The sequence below is a fragment of the Carlito syrichta genome, unplaced genomic scaffold, assembly GCF_000164805.1.
Source record: "Carlito syrichta isolate Samal-C Ts95f unplaced genomic scaffold, Tarsius_syrichta-2.0.1 Scaffold289289, whole genome shotgun sequence".
Taxonomy (NCBI): Eukaryota; Metazoa; Chordata; class Mammalia; order Primates; family Tarsiidae; genus Carlito; species Carlito syrichta.
The window spans coordinates 1,844-17,224 of NW_007233385.1; the positions used below are offsets into that span (position 1 = coordinate 1,844).

At 45.4% G+C, this 15,381-nt stretch overlaps 1 protein-coding gene across 1 annotated transcript in view; it reads right to left on the reverse strand.

Annotated features, from left to right (window-relative positions):
* Positions 1 to 11,299: 11,299 nt before the first annotated feature.
* Positions 11,300 to 15,381, reverse strand: part of ANKMY1 (ankyrin repeat and MYND domain containing 1) — a 71,536-nt gene continuing 67,454 nt past the window's right edge. The window contains exons 13-15 of the mRNA XM_008054248.2: positions 12,734 to 12,847; positions 12,248 to 12,413; positions 11,300 to 11,337 (exon numbers count right to left, since the gene is read on the reverse strand). Of these exons, the coding sequence (XP_008052439.2) occupies positions 11,300 to 11,337; positions 12,248 to 12,413; positions 12,734 to 12,847 (318 nt within the window). The remainder of the gene's footprint in view (positions 11,338 to 12,247; positions 12,414 to 12,733; positions 12,848 to 15,381) is intronic.

The following is a 15,381-nucleotide window of genomic DNA, read 5'->3' on the forward strand; positions in this document are numbered from 1 at the left end:
GTCTGTAATCCCAGCACTTTGGGAGGCCAAGCTGAGAGGATTGCCTGAGCCCAGGGGTTGGAGACCAACCTGGGCAATTTGGTGAGACCTCATCTCTACAATAAATCACAAAAACTAGCTGGGCGTGGAGGCATGAGTCTATAGTTCCAGCTGCTTGGAAGGCTGAGGCAGAAAGATTGCCTAAGCCCAGCAGGTTGAGGTTGTGGTGGCTGTGAGCATGCCAGTGCACTGAAGCCTGGGCAACAAAGAGTGAGACTCCAACTCAAAAAAAAACACTACTGATGTTTGTACTTTGATTTTTGTGTCATGTAACTTTATTTAGTTCATTTCTGACTTTAAGAATGTTTTGGTGGAATCTTTAGGTTTTCCCAGTCATAAGATCATATCATCAATGAAAAGGATAATTTGACTTTCTCTTTTCCAATTTTAATGCCTTTTTTTCTTTCTCTTGCCTGATAGCTCTGGCTAGAATTTTCAATACTATGTTTAATAGGCATGGTAAAAGTGAGCAACTTTGTCTTGTTACAGTTCTTAGAGGAAAGGTTTTCAAATTTTCCCCATTCAAGATGATGTTAGCTGTGGGTTTGTTATATTTGGCCTGTATAATTTTTAGGTATGCACCTTCTATGCCTAGTTTGTTGACATTTTATTATAAAAGGATGATGGATTTTATAAAATGCTTTTTCTATATCTATCGAGATGATTGTATGTTTTTTGTTCTTCATTCTGTTGATGTGCTGCATCACTTTTATTAATTTGTGTGTGCTGAACCATCCTTGCATCCCTTTGATAAATTCCACCTAATCATGGTATATTATTTTTTGGATGCGCTGTTGGATTAGGTTTGCCAGTTCTGTGTTGACAATTTTTACATCTATGTACAAGGATATTGGTCTTTTTATTTTTTTGTTATTGTGTCCTTGTCTGGTTTTTTTATCATAGGATGAGTTAGGGAGAATTCTGTCCGCTTCAATTTTGTTATCATTTCAGGAGCTATTCTTCCCTGTACATTTGGTAGAATTAGGTTGTGAATCCATTCAGTCCTGGCCTCTTCTTTGGTGGGAGACTTTTTATTGCTGATTCAATCTTACCACTCATTATTGGTCTTTTTCATTTCTACTGCTTCAATCTTGGTAGATTGCATGTTTCCAGGAATTCATCTATTGCCTCTGTGTTTTCCAGTTTCTTGGTGGATAATTGTTCATATAGTCTCTAATGATCTTTTGTATTTCTGTGGTATCTGTTGTAATGTTTCCTTTTTCCTGATTTTATTTTGTTTTTCTCTCTCCTTGATTTGTCTAGCTAGCAGTTTATCAATCTTGTTTTTAACTCTGCAAAGAACCAACTTTTTTTGTTGACCTTTTTAGGGTCTCTATTTCATCTAGCTCTGTTCTTGTCTTTATTTTTTTTCTTCTGCTAATTTTGGGTTTGGTCTATTCTTGATTTTCTAGTTCCTTGAAAATGTGTTGTTAGATTGGTAGTTTGTACTCTTTCTGCTTTTTTGATGCAGGCATAAATTGTTAAAAACTTCCCTCTTAGCACTGATTTTCCTGTATCCCATAGGTTTGGGTATGTTGTGCTTCCATTCTCATTTGTTTCAAGGAATTTTTTTTATCCATCTTAATTTTTTTTATCCATCTTAATTTCTTCAGTGACCAATGTCATTCAGGAGCATGTTTCCATGTATTTGTATAGTTTCCAGAGTTCCTGTTAGTATTTATTTCTAGTTTTATTCCATTGAGGTCTGAAAAAATACTTGACATGATTTCAGTTCTTTAAAATTTGTTGAGACTGTTCTGTGGCCTAACATATGGCCTATCCTGGACAATGTTCCATGATATGCTTAAGAAAATAATGTATATTCTGCAGTTCTTGGATAGAATGTTCTGTAAAAGCCTGTAAGTTCCATCTGATCTAATTTCCAGTCTGAAACCAATGTTTCCTTGAGGATTTTCTGTCTAATGCTGAGAGTAGGGTGTTGAAGTCCCCACTACTATTACATTGCAGTCTGTTTCTCTCTTTAAATCAAATAATATTTGCTTTATGAATCTGGGTGCTCCAGTTTTAGGTGCATATGTATTTAGAATTGTTCTATCCTCTTCCTGGATTGACCCCTTTATCATTATATAACGACCTTTTCTTTTTTTTACTGTTCTTGACATAAAGTTTGTTTTATCTTATATAAGTATAGCTACATCAGCTTACTTTTGGCTTGCATTTGCTTGGAATTCTTTTTACACCCCTTTACTTTCACTATACGTATCTTTACTGGTAAGGTGAGTTTCTTATAAACAGTATATAATTGGATCACTATTGTTTTTCTTTCCATTCAGTCATTCCATGTCTTTTAAGAGGAGAATTTAATTTGTGTTCAAGGTTATTCTTGATTTGTGAGGCTTTATTCCTGTCACATTTCTTCTTGTTGTTTATACATTCCTTGCTCCTTTCTTTTTATTCATTGTGGTTTGGTGGATTTCTGTAATGGACCAGTTAAGTTATTTCTCCTCCTTTGTATGATTGCTTTACTAGTGACTTTTACATTTTTGTGTGTTTTCTTGATGGCAAATGTTGTCCTTTCACTTCCAGGTTTAGAATTGACTCCCTTGATCATTTCCTGCAGGGCCAGTCCAATGGTGACCAGGCTTCAGCATTTGTTTGTGCAGTAATGACTTTATTTTTCCTTTGTTTATGAAAGATAATTTTGCTGGATATAGTATTCTTGGTGCCAGGTTTTTTTTTCCTTTCAGCACTTTGAATATATCATTCCATTCTCTTTTGTCCTGTAAGGTTTCTGCTGAGAAATCCACTGTTAGTCTGGTGGGGTCTCCTTTATGGATGACTAGATGCTTTTCTCTTGTTATTATAGGATCTGTTCTTTAACTTTTATTTTAGACAGTCCAATTATAATGTATCATAAGAAAGACACTTTACCATTTTAAAAGAGCTCAGTGAGATACAAGAGAAGTCTGAAAAACAATACAAACAAATTTTTAAAATAGGATATTAACCACTTCCTGGGGTCATTCGATGAGCCTCCAGTTTTGGATGTCTAGATCTGTTGCTAGACTCAGGACATTTTCATTTATTATTTTTAAAAATAAGTTTTGTCTTCTTTACTTTTTTTTTTTAGAGATAAGGTCTTGCTTTGTCTGCTAGGCTACAGTGCAGTGGCATGATCATGATAAGGTCTTGCTTTGTCTCCTAGGCTAGAGTGCAGTGGCATGATCATAGCTTACTGCAACCTCAAACTCCTGGGCCCAATGATCCTCCCATCTCAGCCTTCCAAGTAGTTAGGAATACAGGTATATGTCATCATGTCCAGATAATTTTATTTTTGTAGAGACAGTCTCTCACTTTTTTGCCCAGGCTGGTCTTGATCTAGCCTCAAGTGATCTTCCTGCCTTGGCCTCCTAAAGCACTGGAATTACAGGCATGAGTCACAGTGTCCAGCCATATTTCATTAAATAAGTTTTCAAATTCTTTGGTTCTTTGCCCTCAGGGATATCAATAATTCAAAGATTCAGTTAATGTATGTTGCTCCAAATGTCATGAAGGCTTTACTTATTCTTTTAAAATTTTTGTCTGACAATTATTTTAAAAGTCCTAGCTTCAGGTTCTGAGAGTCTTTCTTCTTCCTGATCTAGTCTATTACTGAAGCTTTCAAATGAAGTTTGTATTTTTTTCAATAAATTCTTCAGTTCCAGAATTTCTAATTGGTTCTTTTTAAAAATAATCTATCTCTTTGGTAAATTTTTCATTCATACCCTGAATTTTGTTTTATTTATTTGAGGTTTTTTGTTGGTCTTGTTTTATTTTAGAATTTCCTTGTATCTTACTAAGCTCCCTTAAAATCAATATTTTGAATTCTTTATCTGGAATTTCAAGTTTCTTTTTGATTAAAATCCATTGCTGAAGAACTATTGTGGGCCTTTGGAGATGTCATATTTCCTTTCTTTTTCATGCTTCCTGTATCCTTACACTGATATCTGCATATCTGGTGTAACTGTTGCTTCTTCTGTGATTTCCTCAGTGGGTTAGGGTGTGTTAATTAGTAAAGCTGTGCTGGGGACGAGGATGCCAGGTGGGCCAGTCTTCAGGCCCCACTGGTGACAAGGGTGGACTAAGCATGCCTATCTTTGTACCCCAGGCAATGTATGCTAGCACTTGTGATGGAAATTACTGGTGTGTCAATTCCTGGGCTTTTGAGTTGCTTGCTTGAATACCAATAGTGGCAGCAGTGAACCAGGTAGGCAGGCAGGTTCTTGAGCCCCTGGACATCCAGCATAACATGGGCAATGGCAGAACAATTCTCTGGGTCTTGAGTTGGTATGAGTTGATTTTGGCAGTGGCTGCAATAGACTGGGTGGGTCCATCTTCAGATCCACAGGTGGTACTTGCAGGTAAGTGCCAGCTGAGATGGTAGCAGTTGCAAGTTTGGGCACACTACAGGCCTCCAGAAGAAGTGCTCAGATACCCAAGGTGGTGAATTGAGTAGGGCAATCCCCAGGACCCCAGGCTATGTGCTATGCCTCAAAGTGGGGTTGAAGCCAGAATGGGCTTGTGTCCAGGTCCTCCTGTGGTAAGAGTAGTCACCAGCATTAGTGGGCAGGGTGGGCCAGATGAAGTGTTCCAGTGAGAAATGGCTGCAGCTGCACTGAGGTCCACCACTGGAGAGGATGGGGCCATCTTCAGTGGCCACAGTCTGGGCTGGTAGGTGGGGAATATGCATGCCCTTAATGCCTCAGTCCTGGCAGGACTTGCCCCCACCCCACTCTGACTGCAGGAGCCCACACTCAGCTCATGACCAAGACCCAGCAGCAACTGAAATTCTGCTTGCATCCTCATCTCAGATCACAGCAGTGCTTATTCCCAACATCAGCTGCTGTGACCCAGGCCTCACTCACCTCCTAGCCCTGGCTATAGGAGTTCTCCCAGCTTGCTCCTCTGTCCCAACAGTGACCACCCAAGTTCCCATTATGGCCCAGTCACAGGGCTACTGGATTCCAGTATAGCTTGTATTTTGTCAAAGACTAGTTTTAAAAATTATATCTTGCTGAAGTCACTTAGGTCTCAGAACTCCTCTCCCTGGAGCAGTTCTGTCCTATAGTCTGCCTGAAGTTTCCTATGTTAGCTTCAGGAAGGGCCAAGGATTTCTCCTACCAGGATTGCACAATTCCATGAAGGGGATATAGGCTACAGGAAGTCTCTTACTCACCCCATCCCCACATTGAAAAGTCACTCCTGGCTCCCAGCCAAACCTGGCCAGAGAGACTGCCTCTCTTCTTCTCCTGAAGATCATCTTTGGACTGATTCATTCCAGTGAGGGCTCATTGAAGGGATAGTTCTTGAGGTCAGTGTGCGAGATTTGTTCTGACCATAGAAGGGCTCCCTCCAACTATCTTTTCCCCAGTTTTCTCAGGCCTATTTTATAGTTAATACAAACTATGATATATGATATCTGGCAGATTATAGTTTAGCCTATATCTCCAGTGAGTCTGCCAATCTTCATGATATTGCCTTCATAACCTCCAGTGATTTTGATGTACCATTAGGCTTCTCTAAGTTTCTCCATACTCTGTTGCCAATGGAGTCATTTCACTTAGGATAAGATGCAGAGCTTTCTGTTTTATGGTGTGAACTCCTCTGGATAACTCTCTGAGCCATGGTTCCAGAGCTAGTGTTGTAGTCAATCACACTTCTCTTTTGGTGATACCTCCTACTTTGGTATTTGAACACTCAGTGGAGGGGGGATGTCACCACAAGTCTTCTCAGCTTGGTTCTCCCAGCATGGAATATTGCCTTATTAGCTAGAACAAGGATGATCAAAGCCCCAGTATTCTCAGTGGCACTGGACTGGAGGTTAAACCTCTGTCCCCAAAATGGGAGCTTAGCATAAGGATGGAGCTCTCACCTCTGGCCACAGTGGAGGCTCACTAAGTCTGGAAGTTGGCCTCAGCAAGAGGTAGCTGAAGGCAGAATGAGAACTGTTAACATTCACACTCCTTCTACTGGGTGTGTTCTTGGCTGCACCAGTTGAGTAGAGTTTCTGCCTTCCTGAGCTGGGAACATAAAGGGGAGAGTGGGTCTTAATGTAATACCACAGGCTTTCTCTATTCCGAGTTTTAAAATATTTTCTCGAATAGATGTTTTCTTATATGCTGCATGCTCTTTAGACCAATCCTTGAGATCAGTGTTAGAGATCTGCTATGACCTAAAGAGGGCTTTGTCCTAGCTCTTTCTTGTTTTTCTCTGGCAATTAGCTATCCTATAGTTCAGTCTATATCGCCAATGAATCTTCCAATCTTTCCCTAATTGCCTGTCATCATTAGGCTTGAATTTGTCCTTGCTCTGTTGAAAATGAAGTCAATTTCTTCACCATACGATTAGAAGCTCTCAGTTTTATGGTCTAGCTCTCCCCAGGCAAAATCTCTGAGCCAAAGTTCTGGAACAGGAGGTGGGGACAATGGCAAGCTTCTCTAAAATGGACATATCCATCTTGGGATTTACTTTCTGGTGGAAGTCAGGAAGCAGTGGACTCAGGTCTTCTCTTCTTGCCTCTCCCTGCCTGTTCTTCTGCCCATGAACTAGAGCCCATGAACCAGGATTCAGAGCCCCAGAATACTCAGGGATGTAATGTCCAAGGCTGTGCACAAATAGAGGCCTCACTTGCAGTCACCCTGACCAGGAATGGAGCCTCAGCAACAGGTGAACCTGGATGTGTGTGGTTGGTGAGTATGAGGGTGAGACAGTTGGGGAAAGTTTATGTTTGTATTGGGGGAAGTTGGTATGTGTAGGGAGGATACATTATAGGAGTGGTTCATGGCTGTGTGTTTGGGTAAGGAAGGTGGAACTATGGGTGGTAGTGGATGAGTTAGTATGTGTATGAGGGGCTGGGGTGGGGATAGGGTGGGTGTGTGGGGAAATATGTATGTGTGATAGTACATAAGTAGGTTCAGGGGACGGATGTGGGGTGTTAGTATGTGTATGTGGGGGGCACATGTGTGGATTCTGGTTGGGCAGGATATAGGGGTGCTGAGTGGGGTGCTGGGTGGAGGGCCCACATGTGTGGGTGGGTATGCATATAGCTGTGTGGAGTGGAGGTATAAGTGTTGGGGAGTGTGAGAGTGTGTGGGTGGGCATGTGGCTGGTAAATATCTGTGGGAGCAGGCAGGCAGGTGTGTGGGGCTGTGGATGAGTTAATATATCTGTAGAGTATTTGGGTGTTGGATGCTTATGTGTAAGGGTTGTGAGCATCCAAGTGGGTAAATGTGCACACATGGTCATGAGATTGTGTGGTGTATTGGCAGAAGCTATGGATGAGGTATGGGTGGGTTTGACTTTTGGTGAGGGACAGAGGTGGCCATGTGTGTGTGGCCAGATTCTTGGATGCGTGTGGGGGCACAGGGGCTGCTATGTACGTAGGAACAGTTGTGAGTGAGGGGGCACGAGGTTGGGTGAGTGCAGTGGTTTCATGTACACAAGTGAATTGCATGTAGGTGACAGCGACATGTGGATTGGTATGTGTGGGGGTGGATGGGTACGTGTGTATGTGTGCAAGGGGAAGTTGTAGCTAGGGATGGGGTGGTAGCAGTGTGGGTAGATGGGAGATTATGTGGGGTGGGGTGTGTGTTGAGGTGGGCAGACCCATGCATAAAGGGGAATTATATTCACGGGGCATGTGAAAGGAGGACAGAAGAACACATAGCAGGGTGTGGAGACCATGGGTGAGACCATGAGGCTGAGTGACACGTGCATGGGCACCTAGGCATATGTGGGTGGGGAGGGTATATAGAGGTGTGGTGGATTGGGAGGTATTAGGCTGTAGATATAAAGATATGGGGAGCATACGATCCCACAATCCCCCTACTGCAAATATGCCCAGAGGAACTCAAATCACTCTATGAAAAATATATCTGCACATGCATGTTTATTGCAGCATTATTTACAATAGCAAAAACATGGAACCAACCTTGCTGCCCATTGAAAGAGGACTGGATAAAAAAAATTTGGTACATATATGCAATGGAATATTACGCAGCCATAAAGAAGGACAAAATTATGAACTTCGCAGCAACTTGGATGACCTTAGAGGCTATAATACTGAGTGATCTATCACAGAAACAAAGAACTCAGTGACACATGTTCTCACTCATAAGCGGACCTTGAACAGCTATAAGAAAGGGATTGACAGTAGTAGGAATCTGCCAGAGGAGGGGGCACACCTCATCAACAAGGGTACCTGCATAATGAACTTTTTTTTTTTATCCAGTCCTCTTTCGATGGACAGCATGGTTGGTTCCAGGTTCTTGCCATTGTGAACAATGCTTCAATAAACATAAGTGCAGGTATCTTTTTCATAGAAGGATTTGAGTTCCTCCGGATGTATTCTCAGTAGAGGGATTGTGAGGTCGGATGGAAGGTCAATTTTTAGATATTTTAGGCATTGCCACACTGTTTTCCACAGAGGCTGTATTAGTTTACACTCTCACCAACAGTGTAGAAGTGTTCCCTTTTTGCTGCATCCTCTCCAGTATCTGTTGTTTTTTGAGTTATTGATGATGACCATCCTGACTGGAGTTAGGTGGTATCTCAGTGTAGTTTTAATTTGCATTTCTTTGGTGACTAGTGAGGTTGAGCAGTTTTTTCATGTATCTGTTGGCTGCTTGTATGTCTTCTTTTGTGAACTGTCTGTTCATATCTTTTGCCCACTTTGTAATGGGGCTGTTTGTTTTTTTTTTCTTTTCAGCACATTTGAGTTCCTTGTAGATCCTAGATTTTAGGCCTTTGTCAGACATCAGTTGGCAAAATATTTTTTCTCAGTCTGTAGGCTGTCTCCCTGCTCTCTTGATGGTTTCTTTGGCTTTGTAGAAGCTTGTCAGTTTGATGAGGTCCCATTTGTCTATCTTCTCTCTTATGGCATGGGCACTTGATGTTTTGATTGGGAATTGGTTGCCAGTTCCAATTTCTGTAAGGGTATCTTCTGCATTTTCTAAGGTTCTTATAGTTTAAGATTTTACATTTAGATCTTTGATTCATTTAGAGTTAATTTTTGTGTATGGTGATAGGTAGGGGTCTTGTTTTAATCTTCTGTATATGGTCAGTCAGTTTTCCCAGCACCATTTGCTGAATAGGTTCTCCTCTCCCTAGTCATTGATGGTGGAGACTTTGTCAAAGATGAGTTGTTTGAGAAATTAAGGTTTTGCTTCTGGAATATCCATTCTGTTCCATTGCTCTATATGCCTGTTCTTGTACCAATACCAGGCTGTTTTGATTATTGTAGCTTTACAATAAAGTTTAAAGCCTGGGAGTGTGACCTTTTTTTTTCCTGAGGATTGTTTTGGCAATTCATGGCTGTTTATGTTTCCATATGAATTCCTGTTTGTCGTTTCCAGGTCTGAGAAGAATGTTGATGTAATGTAATGGGTATTGCATTAAATCTGTAGATTGCCTTGGGTAAGATGGACATCTCTAACAATGTTGATTCTTCCAATCCATGAGCAAGGAATATTTTTTCCATTTGTTTGTGTCATCTTTGAGTTCTTTGAGCAGTGTTTTGTAGTTTTCATTGTAAAGGTCTTTCACGTCTCTGGACCTAACCCTTTAAAAAAAAAATATGGGGAGCATATTTGTTCCTGTGGGTGGAGTGTGAGTGGTTACGTGGGGTTTGTGTGCTTTTGTGTGTGTATATTTATATGAATTTAGTGTGAGTGTGAAGGGTAAGTATGTGTGTTTATGTGAGGTTTCTGTGTAAGTACATGAAGGGCGTGTGTGTGCTTGTGTGGTAACTGTGCACCTGTGTGGAGTGTGTGTGTTTGTGTGAAGCAAGAACACATGTGTATGGAGTATGTGTATATGGTTATGTAGAGTTAGTGTGCATATGTGTGGAGTGTGTGTTTTTGTGTGGGAATAGAGTACACGTGTGTAGCTTATATGTGATTATGTAGGGCTACTGTGATGTGAGTGAAGCGTGTATGTGCTTCTGTGGGGTTAATGTGCATGTGTGTGGTGTGTGTGTGCTTCATGTGAGGTTAGTGTGTGGTTGTGTGAAGGTGAGTGTGTTTGTGTGTGGTTAGTATGCATGTGTGGAGTGTATGTGTGGTTATATGAAGTTAGTGTGCATGTGTAGCGTGTGTATGTGGTGATATATGATTAGTGTGCATGTGTGTGGAGTGTGTACGAGGATAGTGGGGTTAGTGTGCATGTGTGTGCTGTGTGTGGGGTTAGTGTCCCTCTGTGTGAAGTGTGTGTATTGTTATATAAGGTTTGTGTGCATGTGCATGAAGGCAAGTGTATGTATGTTGTGTGGGGTTAGTGAGCATGTGTGCATGTCCAGAGTGTATGTTGTGGTTATGTAAGGTTAGTGTGCATGTGTGTGGAGTATGTATGTGTTTGTGTGGGGTTAGTGCATATATGAAGTGTGTGTGTGGTTATATGGGATTAGAATGCATGTGTGTGAAGGTGAGTGTGTGGGGGGGTTAATGTGCATGTGTGTGAAGCATGTGTAGCTATGTGGGGTAAATGTGCATGTGAGTGTAGTGTGTGTTATGTGGGGTTAGCATGTATGTGTGCAGAGTGTGTGTGGGGTTATCTGGGGTTCATACATATGTATGTAGAGTGGGGGGGTCAGTGTGCATGTGTGTGGAGTGTGTGTCGTTATTTTAGTTACTGTGAATGTGTGGTTATGTGAGTTTAGTGTGCATATGTGTGGTTTGGGGTCTGTATGTATGTGTGTAGAGGGTGAGTGTGGGTGTGTGTGGGTGTATGTGTGTTGCCATAGGTGTTGTGGGTGTGTTGTGGTATGCTATGAGTGTGTGGGTGGGCATATGAGGGCAGGTGTGGTGAGTGGGTGGACTGTGTTATATATATAGGTGTGGTGGGTCAGGATGGGATGGGAAGCTGTGTGTCCATGATTGTGTGTAGCTCATGTGCATATGTGTAGTGGATGTAGTGTGTTCCTGTATGTGTGTTGCTGTGGGGTGTGGTGTGTGAATATGTGGGTGGGTATGTGAGAGTGGCTGTGGTGAGTAGGTGGGCTGCTGAGAGCTGTGGGGACTGTGGATTGTAGTGTGGTTGGAATGAGGGCAGCTCCTAAAATTTGGGGCAGCTCCTAGAATTCAGGTTAGCTCCCCACAGCAGGAACAGTGGGGCCTCAAGGGTGACTGGGCCATGGGGGCCACTTGTCAGAGGGCCAGAGTCTGCACATGGCAGCCATGAAGTGGCATATCCCTGTACTATGACTGGCCAGTACAATCCCATGGTGAACTGACTGGAGTCCCAGTTGGGGAAGCAGGGCCATTCTTCACGGGGAGGACACTGTGCTGAAAGCAGAGGAACTGCCTGGAAGAGGAGAAAAAGTACAAAAAGGAGGGAAGTAGCCAGCTCCCTTTCACACTTGCCTCTTGCCCATGAGGACACAGTGTCAAGGTGCCATCCTGGAGCAGACAGCAGCCGCACCAGACACCCAGCCTGCCGGCACCTTGATCCTGGGCTCCAGCCTCCAGGATTGAGAAGCAAATTCCTTTTCTTTCTGAATATCTGGTTATGGTAACAAGAACGCATGAAGACAGTGGGCAACATGAGTGTGTGTGGGATGCAGCACTGTGTGTGGTAGAAAGGCAGGGGGTGGTAAGCATGGGGCTATGAGGGGGCTGTGGGTGGGCTCGTGCACATGAGGACTAGGTATGGAGGAATGCTGGGGGGTGGGATCACTGGGCTTGCATGTGTGTGCATGCACATATGTTAATATGTGGGAGTTCTGAGGGGAGAGGATGGGTGTGGGTGTCAGTCCATGGGAGTCAGTAGGTGTGTAAGCGTGTGGGGTATGGATGTGGATATGGGGATGGGTACATGAGAAGAATTGGGGGCTCCTGTGTGGGTGCGTAGGGGATGGGTCATGTGGGATGCATGCAGACATGCAGATAGATGAGCACTCCCCCCAGGCCTCAGGCCCACTCGTCCCCTGGAGCTCCAAGAGGGGCTTCTGAAGTGGACTAAGGCCCCTCCTAGACTCCTTCTGTCTGGGCCCTGGACCTGGGCCACCAACTCCTCTTCCCAGGCATTTCTCCCCAGCCCAGCCCCCTCTCCTCCATGTCTCCTACATGACCTCCTTGGAGGGTAGGCACACAGGGGCCAGTGGACAGGTCCAGTAACAGGAAAGGCCCCTCTGCAGCCCCAGGGAGTCCTTATCTCCAGGGAGTACAGCTGGACTCCCACCACAGGCATGAGCAAAGCAGGGTCTGGTACTCACCTCTCTTGCTCAGGCACAGCGTGGTGGCGTCCCACTGGCTCTCCTTGTTGAAGACAGCAAGCCGCAGCTGGAAGCCCAGGTACTCCAGGAGCCGCTTCCGCGCTATAAACGTCTCACGCTCTGCTGGCATCAACGCATGGAAGGGGCAGTGGGCAATCTTGCGGTCCTGCAGCATAGCACTAGGGTCACCTTCAGGGCTGTCCCCATTCCTGCAGAAGTGACTTTGGGTGGCAAGGGCATCCCTCTGCTCTCATGATACATAATAGTGAGGCTGAACTCAGACACACACGTACCTGGGAGCACACACACCTGCACCCTATTCAACTCAGCACTGCTGGGCTCTTTCCCTGCAGATAGGAGGCTGGTTTTGGGGGCAGCATCAGAGACCTTGAGCGCAGCTTCACCCCAGAAAAGCTAAGGTCTGCCCAGAGTACCCTGTTTGTGATGCACACTCCACTTCTTTCCCCATAAGATGAACAGTTGTACCTGGAAGAATTTGAAATAGCCGTAGTCGACAGCCGTGCCCACTGCCACCTTGTCTCCCTGCGTGAGCCTCACGGGCGTCAGGATGTCGGCCCCATGATGGATGAGTCGGTCAATCTACAAAGAACAGAACCATGTCAAACCCATGAGGATGCCTCGGCTGCTGGAAGTGGGAGAAGCACCACCTGGGGAGGAATCCAAATGGGGCAGAGGGCATTGCTGGGCTGTGTCCGTGCCTGCTGACGCCTTCCAGGTGCTGTCTACATACTCCCCAGATGGCAGGAGAGCAGTCCAAAAACTTCCCCCGCAGGAAAGCAGCTACTGTGGTCACCTGCATTCCCGCAGAGGCCATTCTCGCAGCTCTGCAGGAGCATTACAAGACAAACAGGGAAGCCTGACTGACCTCACAGAAAGAAGATAGGTCTGAGCCTCATCATATGAGATCACAGTAAAGTCAAGCTAGGCCACACCTCAGGGAGCCCTCCCTGATACCCCACACCCAGCACTGTGGAATTATTCCAGAGTCCAAGAGGTCTGGTAACAATCCAGCTTCCCCAGGACTGTAAGTGACCTGAAGGCAAGCACCAAGCAGATCGTTGTCTCTGTCATATCCCAACATGCCTGCAGGGGGGCTCAAAAGGGCAGTGAACACATAGATGTGCTTGCATGTGTGCATGCACATGCATGTAAGCATGCATGCGGGTGTGTATGAGTGGGTGTGTGTATGTGTGGGCATGTGTGTGATCACAGTTGGTGCATGGGTTTGTGCATGCATGCACATTTGTGGATGGGTGCAAGAGTACCTGCACGTGCGTGCCTGCATGTGCGTGTGCATGACTTGTGGCAAGCACTACAGCAACTGTCTTTGTCTCAAGGTTTATCACCAATTCCATCTAAAGCAACTGGCACCTAACAGAGATTCCCACTGATAAGGGAGGAGGCAAATTCCATCACAAGGGCCCCCCTAGGCTCAGGGCAGCCCAGCATGAAAGGAAAACCAGGATGTGGTCTGCAGGATGCTCACACGTGACCTACGGTTGCCTTACCAAATAGGTGCTTGCAGGATCATAATTTTGGGCTGCATGACTACTCCCTCAATGAGTTCCCCACACTCTCTGTGTCCATGTTGAACATTCATGCTATACAAATATAAGAAGCCTGAATTCTCAGCAATATCACAAGTGCAATGCCGTGAGTATGGCACCAGGCACTGGGGGATAGCAAATACCACCAACACCAGTGGCCAGAGGGGACGACTCCCTGGAGCACAGGGAGCGTGAGTGGAGTGTGTACACAGATTTGTCAAGGCATTGGTGAGGCCATGCCAGGAGTATGGCAGGGAGGAAAGGAGCCAGTTTCCCACTGGCCTTTGGGAAGGAGCTGCCCTGATCTACCCAAGAGACCCCTCCCCCCCCCACCCCTTCTCTTTAACTCTCCTTCAAGCTAAAGCCACAACAACTTGCCAAAAGTTCTGTTTGATGGGTCAGTTCCCTGTTAGACATCCCTCCAAGGCCCCACCACCTTGCCAAACACTTTTCAGAGGAAGGTGGGGCAAACAGTGGGTGGGCATGGGCTGGGTGCAGGTAGAGGCAGGTGTGTAGATGATGGATCAATCCTTCACCAGCCCACTCCATCCCACCGTCTTGTCTTGACAAGCACAGAGCACCTGGGCCTCACTCACTCTGGTACTGGAACAATGCCCCTGGACAGCTTAGCCCTGGGCAGTGATGCAGCCAACTCCCTCCCTGTTGGATCTCCAGCCTGGCCACTGGGCAGCCCCTAAGCTTCACCTCTCGGCCTTACACTGTTCTGCCCTCTGGCCCAAATCCCAGGAGCGATGATGCTTCTGTCTGAAACATCATCCCTCAGACCCTCCACTTCCCCACATCTCAGGTGCCTCTATAGGATTCTTCCACTGCCTGTCCATATGGATCGCTGACACCTGGAAGTCACTGAGGATATACACACAGCCCTAGAACTGTGTGCAATGCATGCTTTAGCCTGGGGCCTTCACATCTTAGGTCCCCCATCCTTACTCCCTCCCAAGGCCATCTCCTGTGGGAGGGAAACTCTCCCCTCTCCAACAACCCCTGCCTGCCAATCTGTCCTCCCTCACTGAGGACCTCTTCTTTCACCCTGGCTCTTGCTGTCCTGGGTGACCACATCATCTGTGGTAAGAACCGAAACAAAACACCTTGTTGTCCCTGTGCTAAACTATTCTAAGACCAGGGAAAAGTGACTGGACTACTTGATCCTACAGGGTCTGACCATGACCCAGCTACAAGATCCTCCCCATGGAGACCAGCAGTGTTCGCTGGACCACTCTTCTCCAGACCCTCCCTGTGCCCACCCATCTGAACTATGATATCATAGACTCAGCCCCACCCCTGCCTCCACATCACCCAGTCACAGCCTCCCCCTGCTCAGACTCTCTAGCCTCCTCCCTCACTGCAGCTTAGCAATGGGATAACCAACAGGCCCCTCCCTCCCTGGAGTCCAATTCTTCAGTGGCTTTGTCCTTCACGCCTCTTCAGATGTCAACACTATTGGCACACTCTAGAAATCAGCCAGGGGGCTCAGCCTCTGAGATCCTAAGTCATGCTGAGTAGCCAGTCGTCTGACCACCTCCCATCCCCATTAGGGAAGGAGTG